The sequence below is a fragment of the Mercenaria mercenaria genome, chromosome 12, assembly GCF_021730395.1.
Source record: "Mercenaria mercenaria strain notata chromosome 12, MADL_Memer_1, whole genome shotgun sequence".
Taxonomy (NCBI): Eukaryota; Metazoa; Mollusca; class Bivalvia; order Venerida; family Veneridae; genus Mercenaria; species Mercenaria mercenaria.
This window is the reverse complement of record NC_069372.1, coordinates 76,654,971-76,673,039: the sequence shown is the minus strand read 5'-3', so window position 1 is coordinate 76,673,039 and position 18,069 is coordinate 76,654,971. Positions and strand designations below refer to the sequence as shown.

The window sequence follows — 18,069 nt, the reverse complement described above, 5'->3', positions numbered from 1 at the left end:
CGTGTGTCAGAATAAGTTTTGCAGCTCTCTGTTGAATCGTATAGTCTCCGTAAATAACACAATACTAGTCAAGATGTGAAAAATATAACTGGACCGTTCTATGACAAAACTGGTATTAGTAACAAAACAAGAGCTGTCACTAATGGTGACAAATGCCCTAGCAGCACCTTGACCTTTGACCTGGTGACCTTGACCTTTGACCCGGTGACCCCAAAGTCAGTAGGGGTGGTGTACTCAATAAGTACTATCAGCATGTGAAGTTTGAAGGTCCTGGGTGAAGTGGTTCACGAGTAAAGTGCCTTCATGCAAAAAGTTAACGTTTGTCAATCAAAACGTCCATTATGTACTCATATAATAGTAAACAACAGATGTAGAATCAATCACCAATGTGTATTTTCGTAAATAAATGACTGTTACGGAAACAAACAAAATGATTAGGATCAAATCTAATAGATAAAACATTCAACGGTGATTCATTTTGTATAAATTGTAAACAACAACAATATGCTGAACAGGTAAACAAAGTAATTAACATTTCTGGCCAATATATGAAAATTCCATCGAAAACAAAAATAAAGTAATTAAGGCTGACCAAATCAATTTCATTTGAGAATTTCGCAATATCTGATCTAATAATAGTAAACAAAGTCATTTAGCCCAAAACGTAATGGATAAAACACTCCGATGTTACGAAATTTGCTTGAGTAGTAAATACCAACAATGACCTTCGCATGTAAACAGAATGCGTATCATTTGTAAGAATTATCAGGATTATCTACCAAAATCAATAATAGATAAAATAAACACAATGATGAATTAACGGAAAACTGACCTGCGAGCTATCATTGTGTTACAGCAAAGTCAGTAGGGTTGGTGTACTCATAAAGTATTATCAGCAAGTAAAGTTTGAAGGTCCTGGGTGAAGTGGTTCGCGAGTAAAGTGCCTTCATGCAAAAAGTTAACGTTGGCCCCTGTGACCTTGACCTTTGACCTGGTGACTCCAAAGTCAGTAGGGGTGGTGTACTTAATAAGTACTATCAGCAAGTGAAGTTTGAAGGTCCTGGGTGCAGTGGTTCGCGAGTAAAGTGCCTTCATGCAAAAAGTTAACGTTGGCCCCTGTGACCTTGACCTTTGACCTGGTGACTGTCACAAATTGACATACGGGCCTTATTTTATATGTATTGTAAATGCAGGTATTGCATCATCTTTTTGTAAATTTTTGAGTTATTGAGGTAAATGTCAGATTTCACGCATGAAATACCTCTCATGTTTTTCTGTATTTCATAACTTAAATTTCCATGTAAATTTCATTAAATTCTGTTCAGTAATAAGAAAGTTGATATTTTATAAACTTCAGTAATTTATGTTTTTATCCCCAAAACCACTATAATGGGCCTCAAATTGTCAATTTAAATTCGCGCCAAAGTAGTTAGATTCCCCGGCTATATCGTGAATCCCGTGAAAATAGAAATAGTAAGAGTCCACGGCTTAGCCGTGAATCCAATGAAATTTAGTATTTGGCGGGACATTACCCTTTAAATAGACTAGACTAGTTATGCCTTGCGCACACCACCTTACGACTTTATAGACGAATCTATGTCTGAATTATTTTCTTGCTAGAAATTTATGCTCGATCGAGGTAAGAAATTTATTTGTTAGATTTTTGTATGATTTTTGCATTACGATTTTTATTTGGTAAATTTTTGTTCATTCTACAGAATTCTGTAACATTTACTTTTCGGCATATGATTTTAGCTAGTTTCGGTATGTCAGGATGATTTATTAAATTTTTCAGACTTTTGTAAATTATTTCGAAAGAGGAATCTAAAATGTTTCGTTTATATAAGATGTAAAATTTGTACTGAAATTTGTAACATGATATTTATAAAGTACTTTGTTTCAAAAACTTATGTCAAACATTTTTGTTAATTATGGAACGCCATTACTGCATTGTATTGTTATGTATAAATCTATATGGCAAGTCTAGTACCATGTATGTAATATATTATTGTAATTTGTAATTGTGTGCCAGTCTATAGCACATCTAATTAATGTCCGTTGTAGTGTATGGCATTTGATATTATATGGATGCCAACTATGATATAACGTTTGATTTACATTGAATTTTGTTAATTTGTAGTTGTAAATAATGGCTGCAGTTTATCATTTCCATTACTATAATGTTTCATCATATACTTTTCATATCTTTTTCATACTTTAACTTTAGTCTTTTAAGTAAGTAATCTTTGTAATAATGGAAGTAATAAGTGACGTATCTTAATCATGTGACGTTTGAACTTAGTAGCACATATGTTTTGTATAAGTAGCACGTATTATTTATGGGAGCCTACGGAGGTATGGTGTACCCAAAGGAGCAGTTTTATGCCCTGATTTATTTGTTTTGCTATGGTGCTTACCATATGTTATATATTTTAGCTTCTTCCGCCAGACGATTTTTCCTGGTGATGTCATAACCCGGAAGTACAATGCCCGAGGTTCACTTGTCTTCACTCGCCTGGATGTGATATTCCCAGCGCAGAGCTTTCGTCCCATGGTTGTGCCGTAAACCGCAAAGACGATGATTTTTGTTATCCTCTGAAGTCAGCTCAGGGATGCAATCACCTACCACCATAGGGAGCCAACACGGAATCAACGTATTCACGGTTTAAAGGGACTGAATTTAGAAGCTACATTTTGTTTGTGCTACTTAAAGTTCACAATTGAATTAAAGAACTGTGTCACGTCAGATTAGAATGGAATTTAAGAACTTCTGTATCTAGAGATACTGAACTTTCTTTTTTTTCTTTCTTATAATCAGTTTTTTTTTTCTTTTCATATCTATTCATTGTTAATAATCATCTTTTGTAAATAAATTTGTAAATATTGTAAAGGGTGTTGATTTGTTCTGATGGTTACTGTCGCCGGTACGGCCTTTCCTGCCACAGTGACCCCAAAGTCAGTAGGAGTGGTGTAGTCAATACGTACTATCAGCATGTGAAGTTTGAATGTCCTGGGTGCAGTGGTTCGCGAGTAAAGTGCCTTCATGCAAAAAGTTATCGTTGGCCCCTGTGACCTTGACCTTTGACCTGGTGACCCCAAAGTCAGTAGGAGTAGTGTACTCAATAAGTACTATCAGCAAGTGAAGTTTGAAGGTCCTGGGTGCAGTGGTTCGCGAGTAAAGTGCCTTCATGCAAAAAGTTAACGTTGTGACGAACGAACTAACTAACGAACGAACGAACGAACGGAAGGACAGTTGAAAACTAATATGCCTCCTTTCGGGGGCATAAAAATAGAGATAACAAAATATGCATGAAGAACATTATTTTACCTGTCATATCTGAAATTTGAATAAACTACCGAAGGTATTTAGAGACGTGACGTTAAGTACGCCATGAAAAAAAGCAGTATGGCGTCTTTATGCGTGGTGTGTACTTTTCATGTGATTGGCATAGTCATATCGATAATAATCTTGAAAATGCAATTCATTGTTACACTTACTGTCTCGTATAAAACATTTCTTTCTATTCCTATGTTTAAAATATTTCGCAATACATATGGCCCGTTCCAGAAGAAAACATGTATTAGTGATATGATATAATTATTGCTCAATATCAATTGCAATGCATAGCAATTTTCTCACAAATACAAGTTTGTTTGTTTGTTTTTTGAGGATATATACACACGACTAGTTTTGCTGGCTGTGACAGACATGCTATTTCAATCACACCACGTGCCGACATTTAAGATATCGCCTACATGTAAGAGATTTTACAACTGTATTTAGGGATATATCAGAAGCTGAAATGGTTGCATCGGCAGCAAATATATCAGTGTTTTCCCATGGACAAAGGTAGGTCATTTTATATGGATTAAAACAATAAGAAAAGGACCTAACACCGAACCCTGAGGAACACCAGTAGATAGTGTATGTGGTTCTGAACTTGTACCGAGTATGTGAGTTTTTTGAGTTCTTTATGAAAAACAAAAACAAGCCAGCAAAGAAATTTCTTGCCGCAATCCAGTCATTTATAATTCTAATAAAAACTACAGTCTGACATATTGGATACACATGTAATAACATTTTAATTAAGAAGTAAGATGTGATTATATGAAAAAGAAGAAGAAACCACTTTCATACAGGATTCTATATACGAGAACAACATTTGTACAGGTTCTCCATTGCATCTAAATGTTGTAAAAACATTCCTTGTAATATTTTTGCACTGTCGTAAATACTAATGATATTAATCATCTGGTTAAATTGGTATATGACAATTTCATTAAGCACTGACTGTTGTATACGTTTTAATACGTGACCATTTCTGATGGTTCGTCTTGTGCAGTACTCGTATCCTGTGACTCTCCCTTCTTCTTTGAAAAAGTCTATTTAAATAACAAACTCATTTCATCGAGTACCAAGACCACACTTGGTTAGGATTGTCGTTTAAGCACGTGTTAAGCTGAATTGATTTTTTGTCGTCTGCTGCCGTTAAACAGCGTTCACTTTGCACGTGCTTAATCTGTTTACTCTGAAGAATCAAAGTAAAGGGAAAATAACATAAATGTAGGAAATTTAAAAATATGTTTATGTTTCTGTGTACAAAGCTGGGCTTGTTAGCCGTTATATGCCCTATTACATGCAAAAATTTCATTTTTGCGATGAGCAAATAGTCAAGGACAGCTTTAAAGCTGAATATCCCGTACACAAAATATTTTACAGAAGTATAAAAATATTATTAGAACCAGCAAAACTTCTAATTACCGATCCCCAGATTGTAATCATTAACCAAATACAAGCTTTTAGCAATGCTGATACTTTAACTACCTCTGTATAATCCCATTCGGCTTCGAGTTCATCTCGGATCTCATGTGTACAGAATTTCATCTGAACAGAGTTGTTTCCCTTTGGCAACATACAGTGTTCCAGGAAACGTAGTTTCCCAGAGTCTGTCAGCTCAAAGAACTGAAAAAATATGAAGAAAAAAAATAATGCAACGATAATAAATTTCTTTAAGATGACATCCTTAAAAACAAGGACGAAAATCCTATAGGATAAGCCCTGTCCTGAAAACGCAGTACCTTCAGTGAATTTACACAATAGAAATATACAGACACAGGTATCAGTATAACGCTCTGGGACGGACAGTAACAAAAATACCAAATTTAATGGTGCGCACCAAACCTGAAAGTACCTTTAACTCCCGCCATGTTCAAAGCCGTTAAGGTACAGAACAACGTTTACAAATAAAAGTTAACCTAGCACACGCAGTGCTAACTAATGGCACAGTTTGTTGACGGAAACTATTTTCCTGCAAACAGTTACAGAAGGACAAACTACCTATGCCTTTGCAGAAGGTAGATCAACAAGAGAATCACTTTAAATGGCCTGACAAATACAGGCCGCCAGGACACAGCTATCAAACAGCTCAGTCCCAGTGATCTGTCAGAACTACCTTTCTTACATTCTTTTACAACTTCCTTCAGACACGATCAAAGAGGAAAGCGTAGCGTCTTACTGTAAATGGACTAACACCAAACATGATGTGTATCAAAATATTATTGGATCAAAACCTCCTGTAATAAAACGTTTTTCTTAAAAAAAAAATCACTAATTATAATAGGTAAGTCGCCATAACCCAAAACCTTACAACGTTTGTTAGTAGGATCTCCATAAAAAGCAGGATTTTTTCAATTATGATAAAAATTTGGTAAATTTATGGTAAAGTAGGCCTAACCCTGACGGGTTACATTCAATCCATATTAAGTGCATTCACTCAGACGACTTCAACATATGAAATTAATGCATGCATTTCCTACATTTACCAAGGAACAATTCTTGTAGCATATATTCTAGTATAACCACCTGTAGTTCGTCTCCATGACACCAATATTGTATCGGGCCTTTTTTAGATGGTAAAGCGTCCAAACACATTTCTGTTTTCAGGTTTTTGACCTAAAAGAGAAAAATAAAAATAAACCACAAACGGCATTGGTTATCGTATTGGCGGATGATGAAATCCACTGCCATGGTGTTTCAAGTAATACATTTTATCATACAAGTTCAAAATACGAATGTATTTAAATAACACGAGAAATTGGTAAACGACTTACCGCCCCTGTTTGTTGTACTTCGGTAAACTCGAAATGTGCAAACTCTCGAATTTTGTCGAGGTAGAAGTTGAAAGGTTTGCAGTTGTTTTCCTTGCGGATTCTAATCCGGTCTGATACATCACCAATATCAATCTGTAGGTAGATGGCACAATGTCATTAAACATTATTTCAGAAACCACTGGTTAATGTGACAGTCACAAGACATGGTATCGGGAAAAGTATTATTTAGGCGTGTTTAATCTGAAACTATGAGCATCCTTAATCAATTCCTACAAATAATTTTAAAGTGATGCCCAAAAGTATTGAAACAACACCAAACGGTTTTGTAGAAAACTTTAAAGTAATGAGTTCTCTGGAGCACAGACTTATGAGTCATCCTTGACTCTCCAACCTCAAGTACATGATTGGTAGTCGGAGAAACTTTTTCTATGACTTGCTTATATTGTCTTATTTATTGGTGGTATTACTTTCTTTATACCTTCCTCCACCTTTACATCCCCTCTCCTTTTTACTATGAGTAAGGTTATGTGCCCACCACACACTGGTCTTGTGTTCCAAATAGGTGTTTTACCACTGGCCGTTCCTAGGTGGTGCCCCACTGTGTTCCTTTGTCTGTGTTCATTTAGTTGCTTTCGCTTGTTAGTATTACTATGTGCATGTATGCGTGTGGCTTTAGTGAGCGTTCAAATGCTTGTTTCGCTGTTATTCGGGGAGTTTGCGTTTTTTGGAGCGCGGGCTTCCCACATTAAGTATTCAACTTTGGTTTTTCCCCTTCCCAACAACCCCAATCCGTCCCTTTTCTTTTATCCCATCCCCAGTTATATATGTTTTCATGTAACTGAAATGTACTTGTTGGTGAATATTCTATTTGTTGTTGGCCTAGCTTGATTTGACTGTGTTTACTGTGTTTGCGGCGCTCTATGGTTCCAGAACATCTTCCCCTACCTTTTAATTTTTGTTACATGTCTTGAAAATTATCGTATGACATTATGTAAGACCTACATACCTGTTTCCTTCTGTTGTGATAGTATTTATGTATCTTGTATTTGTGGTCATCAAGCCACACCTCCGCTACTCGAAGTATGTTAGCCACGCCTTCATTTTTCATTTTCCAGACATTCCGCCGGAACATGTGTGCAACAAATGAACAAGGAATCATTTCAACACGCCCGCCACACGTCCATACCTGAAAGGACATCGGACATTATGCTAGGGATTTTGCCCTTAGTTCAATGCTATATCTTGACTTCAGTAGCTGATAGTTTTATATAACAGCTTCAAATACTGATAAATAAGTTATATTCCTATCAAACTGTCACAAAAAATAGTTCTATTTTATATTCGTTTTCTTGAAATTCGAACAGTTTGTAACTAAGGGTCATATTTTTGAAAAATTTAAAATGTGTATTTTTAGTTAAAATAAGCATTGGTATTTAAGGTATGTCTACTATGAAATATTTTAACACAATAAATAAACCTATACCATGCAGATTATCAGTTTTATTGACATTTTTGAAAATAACGAAACGGAAAAAATAAAAGTGGAACAAAACATTTGGTCCCTAACTGTACTTCAGTTATTTCCACCCGAGTGCCCATGATAACACTGATGCATTGATCATATCCTATTGTTTGTTTTCTATACATCTATTGCTATACTGTATTTATACACATGTGGCGAGATGTCTCTATCAGGATGTTTGGTAAGATTTAGTTACCGCATACCTTATAATTCGTACCCAAAACAGTTTAACCCAATCATATTCGCACCCACCAATGAACCGTTATAATTCAACATTTTAGATGATAGACTAAATGAAATAAGCACTAATTTTTCATGAATTCCTAGAAAAGAAAGTTCTATCTACTGAAACGTTAATTACGATAGTTTCAGGCTCTAATTACGGAAAATACACAAATTAAGGACAAATTACGCACTTCCATGATCATTGTACTAAGGAGCTTGGTTTTGTCATAATCACTGAGCGCTCATTAATTACAGTTGGATGAAGCTTATAAATACGCGGCCAGCGCCACGAAGAGATCAGAACCTGCCTGGCTACCGAGGAGTCAACAACGTCAAAGTAAATATATTATATGAATCTGCCAAGCTGCCGAGCGATAATAAATAAGAAATAATTACCATATACTATTGGGTTCTTGACCTCCTGTCATAGTCTGAGTTCTTACTCAAAACATTGCGTTTCGTTTAAGGGCCACGACGACAGGAACTTGACATCTAGTAGTGTTTAGGTAAAATCTTAATGTATGGTATTCACCTCAGGCATAGTTTGTTGTGAATCGCCATACTACAAGAGATCCCATCCACTAATTTTGAGTGCTCGTCATCAGTTAAATTGAGATAGATTAGCATTAATTATTTTATATTTCACCAATCATTTTAAGAATCATTTCTTTTCCAATCATTCGGCAAGGAAGCCCATAGGAAAATTATATTATATTTGATATACTGAGCTAGTCCGTGCACGCTACACACATGTATTAGCAATTAGGAGTGACCTGTCGCTTTTATTTTTAGATTTGGATTTTCCAGACTGTTCCATTTATTAAATAAGGGTTTGAAAGATATTTGACTTATGCAAAACTATAAATATATTTCAAATACCGAGCAGATTGACATTACACTGATAGTTTAGTTGGTAGAAATGAGGAATCTTGTTAGTGATTTAACTTTTACGATTAAGAGGCTGTGGGTTCGAAACCCACACAAGGCGACTTTTTTTATGACTGAATTTGTTTTATTTTATTTTTCAGGGTTTTTTTTATTTCATTTTATTTCATCATTTCAATTTCATTTTTAATTTCATTCATACAATTTAAATACATTCAATACATTTCAAACACACGCGCCCAATGGAGCATCCTCACACTCGCTGGCGGCGTCGGTTTCCTCCTTATAAGTGTCATCAGCTAGTTGAATGACTAAATCGTCAAGAGCTATGTCAACCATGTTGAATAATTCACAATCATAAAGATATTTGAAAAACCTATGTTATAGGCGAAAATAGCAAAATTATACAAGTAATCTTTAACATTATTATCATTTTAAATGTATGTTACCAAAACATAAAATGAAACAAAAAAAAAATTAAGTGTAAAATATATATATATATATATATATATATATATATATATATATATATATATATATATATATTGATCTCCGCTGGAATTCGAACTCACAAAAGTTAGATTCTAAAGGCGTCACGCTTACCACTGCACCACGGCGTCTAATTGTCGAAGAGGCAGTCATTTAAATATTTATTATAAAAATAAGTTATATAAAGGTAGGGTACCCCTTTACTGAAGTGGATTATTCCAGTAACATTTCAAATCTATTAATAAAAGCGACAGGTCACTCCTAAATGCTAGTACAATACTGACCGGGTATTATGTGGAGGATTATTATTGAATACATGCAGTGGTGTAGCTGGCCATACATTGGCGTAGTTGGCCTTTTTCAGTTGAAACGGAGGGGTGCAGGAGACTGCCTATTCCACTGCGGGTTCAGGGATGCCTTACTTTTAGCATTTTATATCAGTGGAACTTCACTAGCTAGTATCAACATTTATATAGATATTCTTGGGGTGTCTGTGTTAGTTCTTTGAGGTCCTTACTAGTATTTCGGTTGGCTTCGAAATAAGTTTCAGACGTGTGAGCGAATTGATGTTAATTCTGGGGGTGTCAGTGCTAATTATGGGTGAGTCAGTATTAGTTCTATGAGTGTCAGTGTAAGTTCTGGAAGCAATTAGGTTAGTTAATGAGATAGTGTCTGGTGTAGTTCTGTTAGGGTATAGGATGCTGGATCGAATAAAAGCAAATGTTGCTCTTAAAATGCATTCTAGGTTCGCTTCAACTGTGTCCTACAAAAGGTAAAAAAATTGCACCAAAGTAGCACTATTCCCATAGAAGTTTGTCTGTATTTCTTTGTCATGTTTACGTTGAAGACACGTATGTAATATGTCGAAGCCACTTGCTTGGTTCTTGACTTATGACAGATGCAGTTGTCTCAATCCTGATAACACTCAATCGACGGACTTAGACTGTCAAGAGGTAAAAGATCTCATTGAAAAATTCATAAGATATACTTATAAGGATCTGTCTGCTTTCTAGCTTCACTTTCTATGTCCCCTATTTATTTAGTTTAGTGTTTTCTGTGCTTGAAATATTTACAAAAATGAATAAAGCTGTATATATGTAAGGTTTAGGAAACACATGCAATAAGTGTCAAATATTTATGTAAAAATTTATTTGCTGACACCCTGTACGTAGTTTTTTTCAATTTTAAACACTTTCCCACCTGTGACCAAGTGCCATTTTTGCAGCATACGTATATAATAATTATTTACAAAGGCATGTGAACTATTTTGTTGCGTCACTGGTGGGAAAGATGTTTAAAACATAAAAATGATTTATGTTCATATTTTAATAGAAAAGAAAATGAGAAATGTCTACAAAGTCTTCTTTTTTGTTCATAAACTTGTAAAATGAAGTCGCATTTATCAAGAAATGGTATTCAACTATCATAACTATGCAATTTCAGAAGTCTATCCCTATGTCACGTTTTCCTTAATCGGATAGGCAATCTGAATAGCAAAATGTCCGAGGTCCTTAGCGACAGAACTACCGTGAATAAAGCTGGAGTCAAGAGTTCGATCCTCGGCTCCACCAACTACGATTACTTACGTTTTCTGGAATAAAAGACCTGTGAAACTGACATGATAAAGAACCAAGAAAGAGTCTGAAATTGGTGCTAGGTCCCTACTGTATTTTGTTTTGCGTTATCACTTGCATTCTTCCTAGAGAAATCATCAATATTGTTAGGAGGTGGCTACTGTTAATTGAAATTTACACACGAAGTAGCGATGATTTTTTTTCGGACGGAATGGACCTAACCCGCCATTTGATACTTTGCCAATATCTTAAAAATAACTAAAAGTTCCTTTTTGTAATAAGACAGACATTTATATCAATACGCTGTTGGAAACATATCAAAACATGAATATGAGCCGCGCCATGAGAAAACCAACATAGTGGCTTTGCGACCAGCATGGATCCAGACCAGCCTGCGCATCCGCGCAGTCTGGTCAGGATCCATGCTGTTCGCTAATGGTTTCTTTAATTGCAATAGGCTTTGAAAGCGATCCATGCTGGTCGCAAAGCCACTATGTTGGTTTTCTCATGGCACGGCTCATATATCAAACCTTTTAAAGTCCAAAACGTTGTGTTTTAGAAAGCTTAGAAGAGCATAGACGGATGTAGATTTTGATTTTTTTATTTCAACATTTACTGTTCTTTCATGATAGTGTACGACGACGACTTTATTTTGTTTTTGTTTTCATTTTCTTCTCTCATAACGTGTTTCACTAATTTGTATACTGTAAACATTTTAGTGCACTTTTATACTTCTTGAAAATGGGCTGTCCTCATGAAATGAGTGCATTTATTTGATGGCAAAATTTGATTTTGTTGAAATTTTATCGACGACATATTGTTCTAAGAGGACGCTTTTTATTTTCAATAATTTTAATGGCGGGTTAGTTTTCTGTTCGGTATAATTTTATATATCAATGTCTAACGTAACTACTGTACTTGTTTCTGAGTCTAGAAAACCACGATAATCCTGGCAATCAGTAGACATTAATCAGCTGCCATGTTACACAATACTGGCAAGTTGCAAGGTTGTCCGTCACCTTTAGCACATATAAACAAATGGCCAAGTGCATATTACCTTGATAGAGAGTTCCATCTGTTCGCTGCCCCAGATCTTCATGCCGGGATCGAACCCGCCCAACTGCTGGAACCAAGACTTCCTCATTACAATCATCATACCTTGAATAATCCCGAATCTGCAAAAATCAAATAATGTAACAGTTCATATTCTTTCTTCCTGATGAAGGGCTGGGTTAGAAAATCAGTCTTTGTGAAATACATTTCAAATATGGAAAACACCTACTGCTGGTCTGCTGACTAGTACAATTCTTCATTCCAGTGCAGCGGAGTATACATACGATTAAAAAAGTGTCAACTTTTAAACAATATCTCAGACTGAATACTAGTAACCCAATCCAGTTAACTAAAACAGCACTGGTTTCAAGTCGATCTATTGGACTATAGCCCACTTATTTTAGTACGAATCCTGTGATGAACATACTTACGGGAAAGGATCTGCATCGCTGCCTCTTGAGTCTACGAAAGACTTTTTGTATTTTGCCGAAGTTGTATCCAAATTAAAAAGAAGAAATGGGAAAATATATAGTATTTGCCAAATTTCGGCGTGATGTAGCTTAAACGTGTGCCTGTCGATTGATCCTACATTGGAACACAGAAGTGCTTTCGGCTCCTCTAACAGACGACTGAGTAGTGGTTCTATCCAACCTGAAAAAAAAACACAAGTAACCCTTATGAATTGTGTAAGTTACTAGAAAATAATTTAAGATTATCTATATTGCTTTATTTAAGACAATCTTTTTGTAGTCATTTGCCACTGGATTAGTTTTGTTTTCTCTGTTTAGAAATCTAGAATACCTTTCAAAAATGTCTTGTTCATATACTTTCTATATATGATAAATTAGATAAAAATATTTGAAGATTTCAGTCACCTAAATAAACAAATACACCAAAAACAACTAATGCTGTTGAATCTATTAAACATGCGCCTTCGAAAAAGTCTTCGCGATTGAAATATTCACCGGAATAACAAATAATAGCCTTATTATAAGGTATATTTGTGACAAATCAAGATTTGCGTCAACAGAAATGTAATAATTCTAATATGCAGCTGCCTACTGATTCAGTCTTTGTGTCCAGTTAAATGACGTACATAGATATACAGAAAATACAGCACACTTCACCTGGTACATCTATACTTTATACAGAAAATACAGCACACTTCACCTGGTACATCTATACTATATACAGAAAATACAGCATACTTCACCTGGTACATCTATACTATATACAGAAAATACAGCATACTTCACCTGGTACATTTATACTATACACAGAAAATACAGCACACTTCACCTGGTAAAACTTCCATATGACAGTCCAAGCAGACAAAGTATTCTGCGTCCAAACTGTTTATCCCAGCTTGCCGGGCCATCATCAACCCAACGGACTTTCTAAGTCGTAGGACTCGAACCTTCGGCAGATTTGCAAGATGAACGTCAAGAATGGATTTTAGTTCACCTAAAAGAAAACAACAATTTCATCGACTTCCCCTTACTTTAACAAATCATAGGCACATTTGCAACATACATATTACATTGCGACACATCCGATTGATCTTGACAGTATTTTGAAAATGATCAGCAGTGCTACGTTCATCGGTAGCTAAGCACGTGGGACGTAAATTTGTAGGTGAAGGTGGGACTGCGACAAAAATGCAGATAAGGGGTGCTAAAAGCACTGATACTCACTATTAACGGAGCCATCGTCAACTAACACAATTTCCTTGAGCAGATGTTCTGGAGTATTGTACAGTATACTGTACACTGTTCGCAGAAGAATACTCAAATGTTCGTTTTTGAACGGAATGACCACGCCCATTTCCGGCAAAGCGTCCAGGTATTTCTGTGCCCGACATCTACAAAATACCAGTATTTTTTCAAAGATATTTGATATATTATAAAGGTGTAAAAACATTGGGTGCAAAAAATGTAAAAACAACATTTACGTTATAAGTGTTACGTTATGTTACGTTGCGTTACGTAAATTACGTTATATAATCTGCAATACAACGTCTCACATTATACGTGACATGTTCTATATCATTTCTCGACGAGCTACATTCAGTATTCTGTATTAGTGGAAAGAAACAAGAACAAACTTAAGTATGCAATAACGTCATGGAGTCTATGCTCTACTATACATATGTAATACCTAAAAAAGACAAATGCGCTGCTGTTTAATACCAATATAAAAATAGGACAATCACGAACATGACCGGTAATCAAGACCGAGATTGCAGAACCTACAGAAGAGTTCGCAGAAATTATGTAAAGGTATGTGCTTGCAAGATTTATGTACCGAATAGAGAGATCGGGACACTTACCAAACAAAGCAAGCCCTTTGTGCGCGGTAAACTCAAATATGTTTTTGGACAAAAGTTCTTGTTTACCTTTATCCGTCCTCATGAGGACATGTCTTTGATGCAAGATGACTCAGATTTTAGGGAAAAGAGTGTTATACCAATGGGTGGAGTGGGGGTCAATTCTTTGCTCATATCAAAAAGAAATGTTCGTTAGTATCCTAGCAACATAACAAATTGGCGGAAACATGTATGAGTTAAAGCTGGAATACATTACATGTCAGGTCTATAATCTGCCACGATTCTGTGTAGTGAGATGATATCACTAAGGTATCCATTAAAATCATCGTTTGCATAATCGTCTCGGAACTGTGGCATATCTTCCGGCTCAATTTCTCGCTCATCTACAGCAACTGCAGACCCGTTGATTCCTGTATATTATGGTGCGAAAAATATATATATATATATATTTTTTTTTTTTTGTTGTTCAATTTTATTTAGTGACACAGCAATCTTTAAGTTTTGTAACATAAAACATCAAACAAGAGTTGTTTGTAAAACACGTCCGTGATTGCCTGTCGGATGCAGGTGGTGTGTAATTTTCTACGCTGTGACCTTGACCAGATGACCTCAAAACAAGAGACTACGTGCAATCATTCTATGAAGACAAACAGCCGAATGATTCTCTCATTACTGAAGGGAAAATGTTTGCAGTCTAGAGGTCATGGTGACCTTTATCTATGATAAAAAATAGGATCATTTACTGACCAGACACAATAATTCCGACTATGAAGTTTGATGACTGTAGACCAAACCGTTCATAAGATATTGAAAGTAAATTGTTTTGAGTGTTGAAATCACTGTGATCGTGACCTTTAACCTACAAACCTTCAAAATAATAGGGGTCATCTACTGGCCACAAGAATCGTCCTATGATTTTTGAACTAATGTAAAGGTAAGATGTCTTTAGTTATTGATTTGAAAGTAATGGTCTACCGGCCGATAGACCGACACAAGACAGACCAATAGTAAGCAAAGAATACAACCCCCTCTTGGGCAAGAGGTGTGCATAATAATTCTAGCTTTACTTATAAAAATTGACACGTCTCAAAAAGGCATATAAAGATTGCTGGAACACTGGTGTATGTATACCTACATAACGCACATTCGTCGACATCTAGCCCAAAATCCAATATAATCCAGCACAGAATCTGATTCTTACCACATAGGAACCTTTCCCATTCCACTCCTAATCGAGCAGAGGTTGTAGTAAGCGGCATCTGTAATAACTGACACGGGGATAATAACTAACGCATCAATTACAACGGATAACACACTACTCGTGCTACTCCAGTCGTGACCTGTGCTTCGCTGGTTCATGTTTGGTAAAATTTTAGAAAGCAAACAAAAATTACCTGGACCGAACTGTCTCCTCTCATATACTTTAATGTTTCCGTCATCATTTTCTGGTACGTTGTTTGTAATCTTTTCTGGCTTGGGGTTTTCCGACAGAGGTTCGATGCAGTCGCTTATTGGAAACGATTCTTTGGAAAACTCCGCGTTATGTTGTATCCGTACAACCAAATACAACAGAGTTGTTGCATACAAAATTGTCACTGAGATCATACGATGTACCCATTTCATTTTTCGTTCTTTAATAGAATATTAATACGCATAATAACATGTATATCAATGTAACTACTACTAGATACCCCTCAAAGGCAAACATACTTTATAATTCTTTAAAGATTGCTAGTGTTTTGATAAATAATGTACAGAATACAAATGTCACATTTCCAACAACATAAACATGTTAATTCTTCAATGACTCCACATTATTTTAGACAGTAACAGAGTAGGTATATCTACAAATCCATGTCAGTATTTCACAACACAGTCTCCAAAGAAGCCGCAAACATATTGAGTTCCTGCACACTGTCACAACAGCTTTCGGTAATCTCATTGATCCCAGTCAAACTGTATGATAATCTTTGCAACATATTGTAAAGCCAACGGATCTAACAGTCAGCCCTTCGTGGTCTTAATTCCGTATGTTCCATAATAACGATTTCTCTTATAGAGCACAAAACACAGAGACAAAACTGACACATGAAAAATTATCTTCCAGGTCGCCTTAACTTTTCATTAGACAGCATCAATAGTACAGACCTTATGCGTAAAATCAACGGTCCACAGTTTGTACTATTCGCAGGTCTATTGTTCAACATAGGCTTGCTGAGTTAAAAACAAAATTTTGAAATTAACTTCTAATGCCATAATTATAGCAAAATACTTATTGAATGGTTTGCCGGTCGATAGTCAAAATTATTAGCCCTCGTTCCTTTGGACATCGGGCAATAATTTGGACTCATTACCATCAAACAATTCAATTTAGACATAGACTGGACTCAGCTGCATTCTTGACCTGGCTGGACATCCGATATTGAAGGCTGCTTTAGATGTCAGAATACAACAGTAGTCTTATCGCGCCGCTGCATTGAATCATCACGGCCTCGCAGCACTGTCATCATTACCAACATACAGGACTAAAGGGCTAAAGAGAACACAATAGAACACAAGTCACAGCCGGAGTAAGTACTGCACACATTTTGTTATGGTGGATACTTTTTTTAAAATTCTGTTGTTTTTTTTTTGCCCTAGGTAATGCGGCTACGCGTGGAGGTCATATTGCTGGTGGTATCTTTGTAATATTATTTGTTCCATTAGTTTGCACACACTCATTAGCTCTTCGATTGATATAAGCAAAGGTAGTGTCCATAAAGTTGCATCAGTTCTCCGAGAGAAGACAGGCGCCATAGGAAGGGAATGTTATACAAGCGAGGCAGTCAGTAAAATCATTGATACCACCATATTTTGGCTAGAGCGGCGGGTAGATGAAGAGTATTTGAGAAACTTTTCTGAAACCGCTATGGCAAATGATTTATCATGAAAAAAGTCCACTATCAGAATTTGATTCTGACTGAGAGAGTCGTTGAGTAAAACAATATAAAGTTGATTGTATGATTTTGTATCTGTTAATCAGAAATACTAGACATTGCTGGGAAAGATTCACATGAAAGAAACGATAATCATGAAAAGATCTGCTGATTTTGAACCTTTCAAGTTTTACATCGATTTTGGTATTCATATAATTCTCAGTGGGTAATAAACGAGTGTTATGATTGTACTTGAAATGCACACACTTAATATACACTTAGCAAATCTTTTAATGTAATAGTTTATATTTGTTTTCAATATCATTAATACGCCTAACATTATTGATATAACTTTTTTGAAAATGCTACTGCTACATTGATAAAGATATTAGCACTTCATATATTCATTAAATTCAACAAAATAGTCATATGCAGTCATAAATAAATCGCGGTGTGTTTTAGGTTCAATCAGTTTATAAATGTATCGGCGGACATTTAACCTGACCATTGTGCTCGGATGCTGTACCTGTACTAATCTGTTGTCAACTGCCACACATCTATCAAAGATTGAGGACGATTGTCTTTTATCAACTCGCCAAGAAGAACGTACGCCACGTCCGGGGATTGATCTCACTATCCCGCGATCCAGAATACACACAAACTGAAAGGCACAAGTGTTAATGTAATATCATTTGAATGGTGTGTTGGTCACTGATTTTTTTGTGTGTTCATATACTCAGTTGAAGGAATGTTTCTCAGTTTAAACAGTGTGTAGTAAACTCAACAGACGATGGACTGTCTGTATAGTGTCAGAGGAACGTTCTAAATTCGAGACGTGTGTGGCGTCATCAGCTGACAAAGGTCTTTCCTCAATATTATTGACGGGGTATGTATTTAGTCCGAATACTATGTAATGACATTAGTAGACTTGAGGTTTTACCACAGTCCAAAGACTGTGTGATGTCTTCA

The 18,069-nt window shown here is 35.9% G+C and overlaps 1 protein-coding gene across 1 annotated transcript; it reads right to left on the bottom strand.

The window, feature by feature from the left end:
• Positions 1–454: 454 nt before the first annotated feature.
• LOC123534512 (polypeptide N-acetylgalactosaminyltransferase 5-like) lies at positions 455–16,119 on the bottom strand. The gene is made up of 11 exons (XM_045316797.2): positions 15,580–16,119; positions 14,442–14,595; positions 13,554–13,720; positions 13,159–13,323; positions 12,291–12,510; positions 11,864–11,981; positions 7,118–7,297; positions 6,112–6,243; positions 5,864–5,953; positions 4,826–4,963; positions 455–4,529 (listed from the first exon to the last, which is right to left on the bottom strand). Exons 1-11 carry the CDS (start codon positions 15,806–15,808, stop codon positions 4,401–4,403), a joined length of 1,722 nt encoding a protein of 573 aa, XP_045172732.1. The 5' UTR covers positions 15,809–16,119; the 3' UTR covers positions 455–4,400.
• Positions 16,120–18,069: the final 1,950 nt, after the last annotated feature.

Excerpts from the sequence above, each read along its gene's own strand:
- LOC123534512 (XM_045316797.2), bottom strand. The coding sequence starts at position 15,808 with ATGAAATGGGTACATCGTATGATCTCAGTGACAATTTTGTATGCAACA. Across the intron at positions 13,721-14,441 it reads GCAGATTATAGACCTGACAT|ATGTCGGGCACAGAAATACC; the intron begins GTAATGTATTCC and ends GGTATTTTGTAG. Across the intron at positions 11,982-12,290 it reads AGCGATGCAGATCCTTTCCC|ATTCGGGATTATTCAAGGTA; the intron begins GTAAGTATGTTC and ends TGATTTTTGCAG.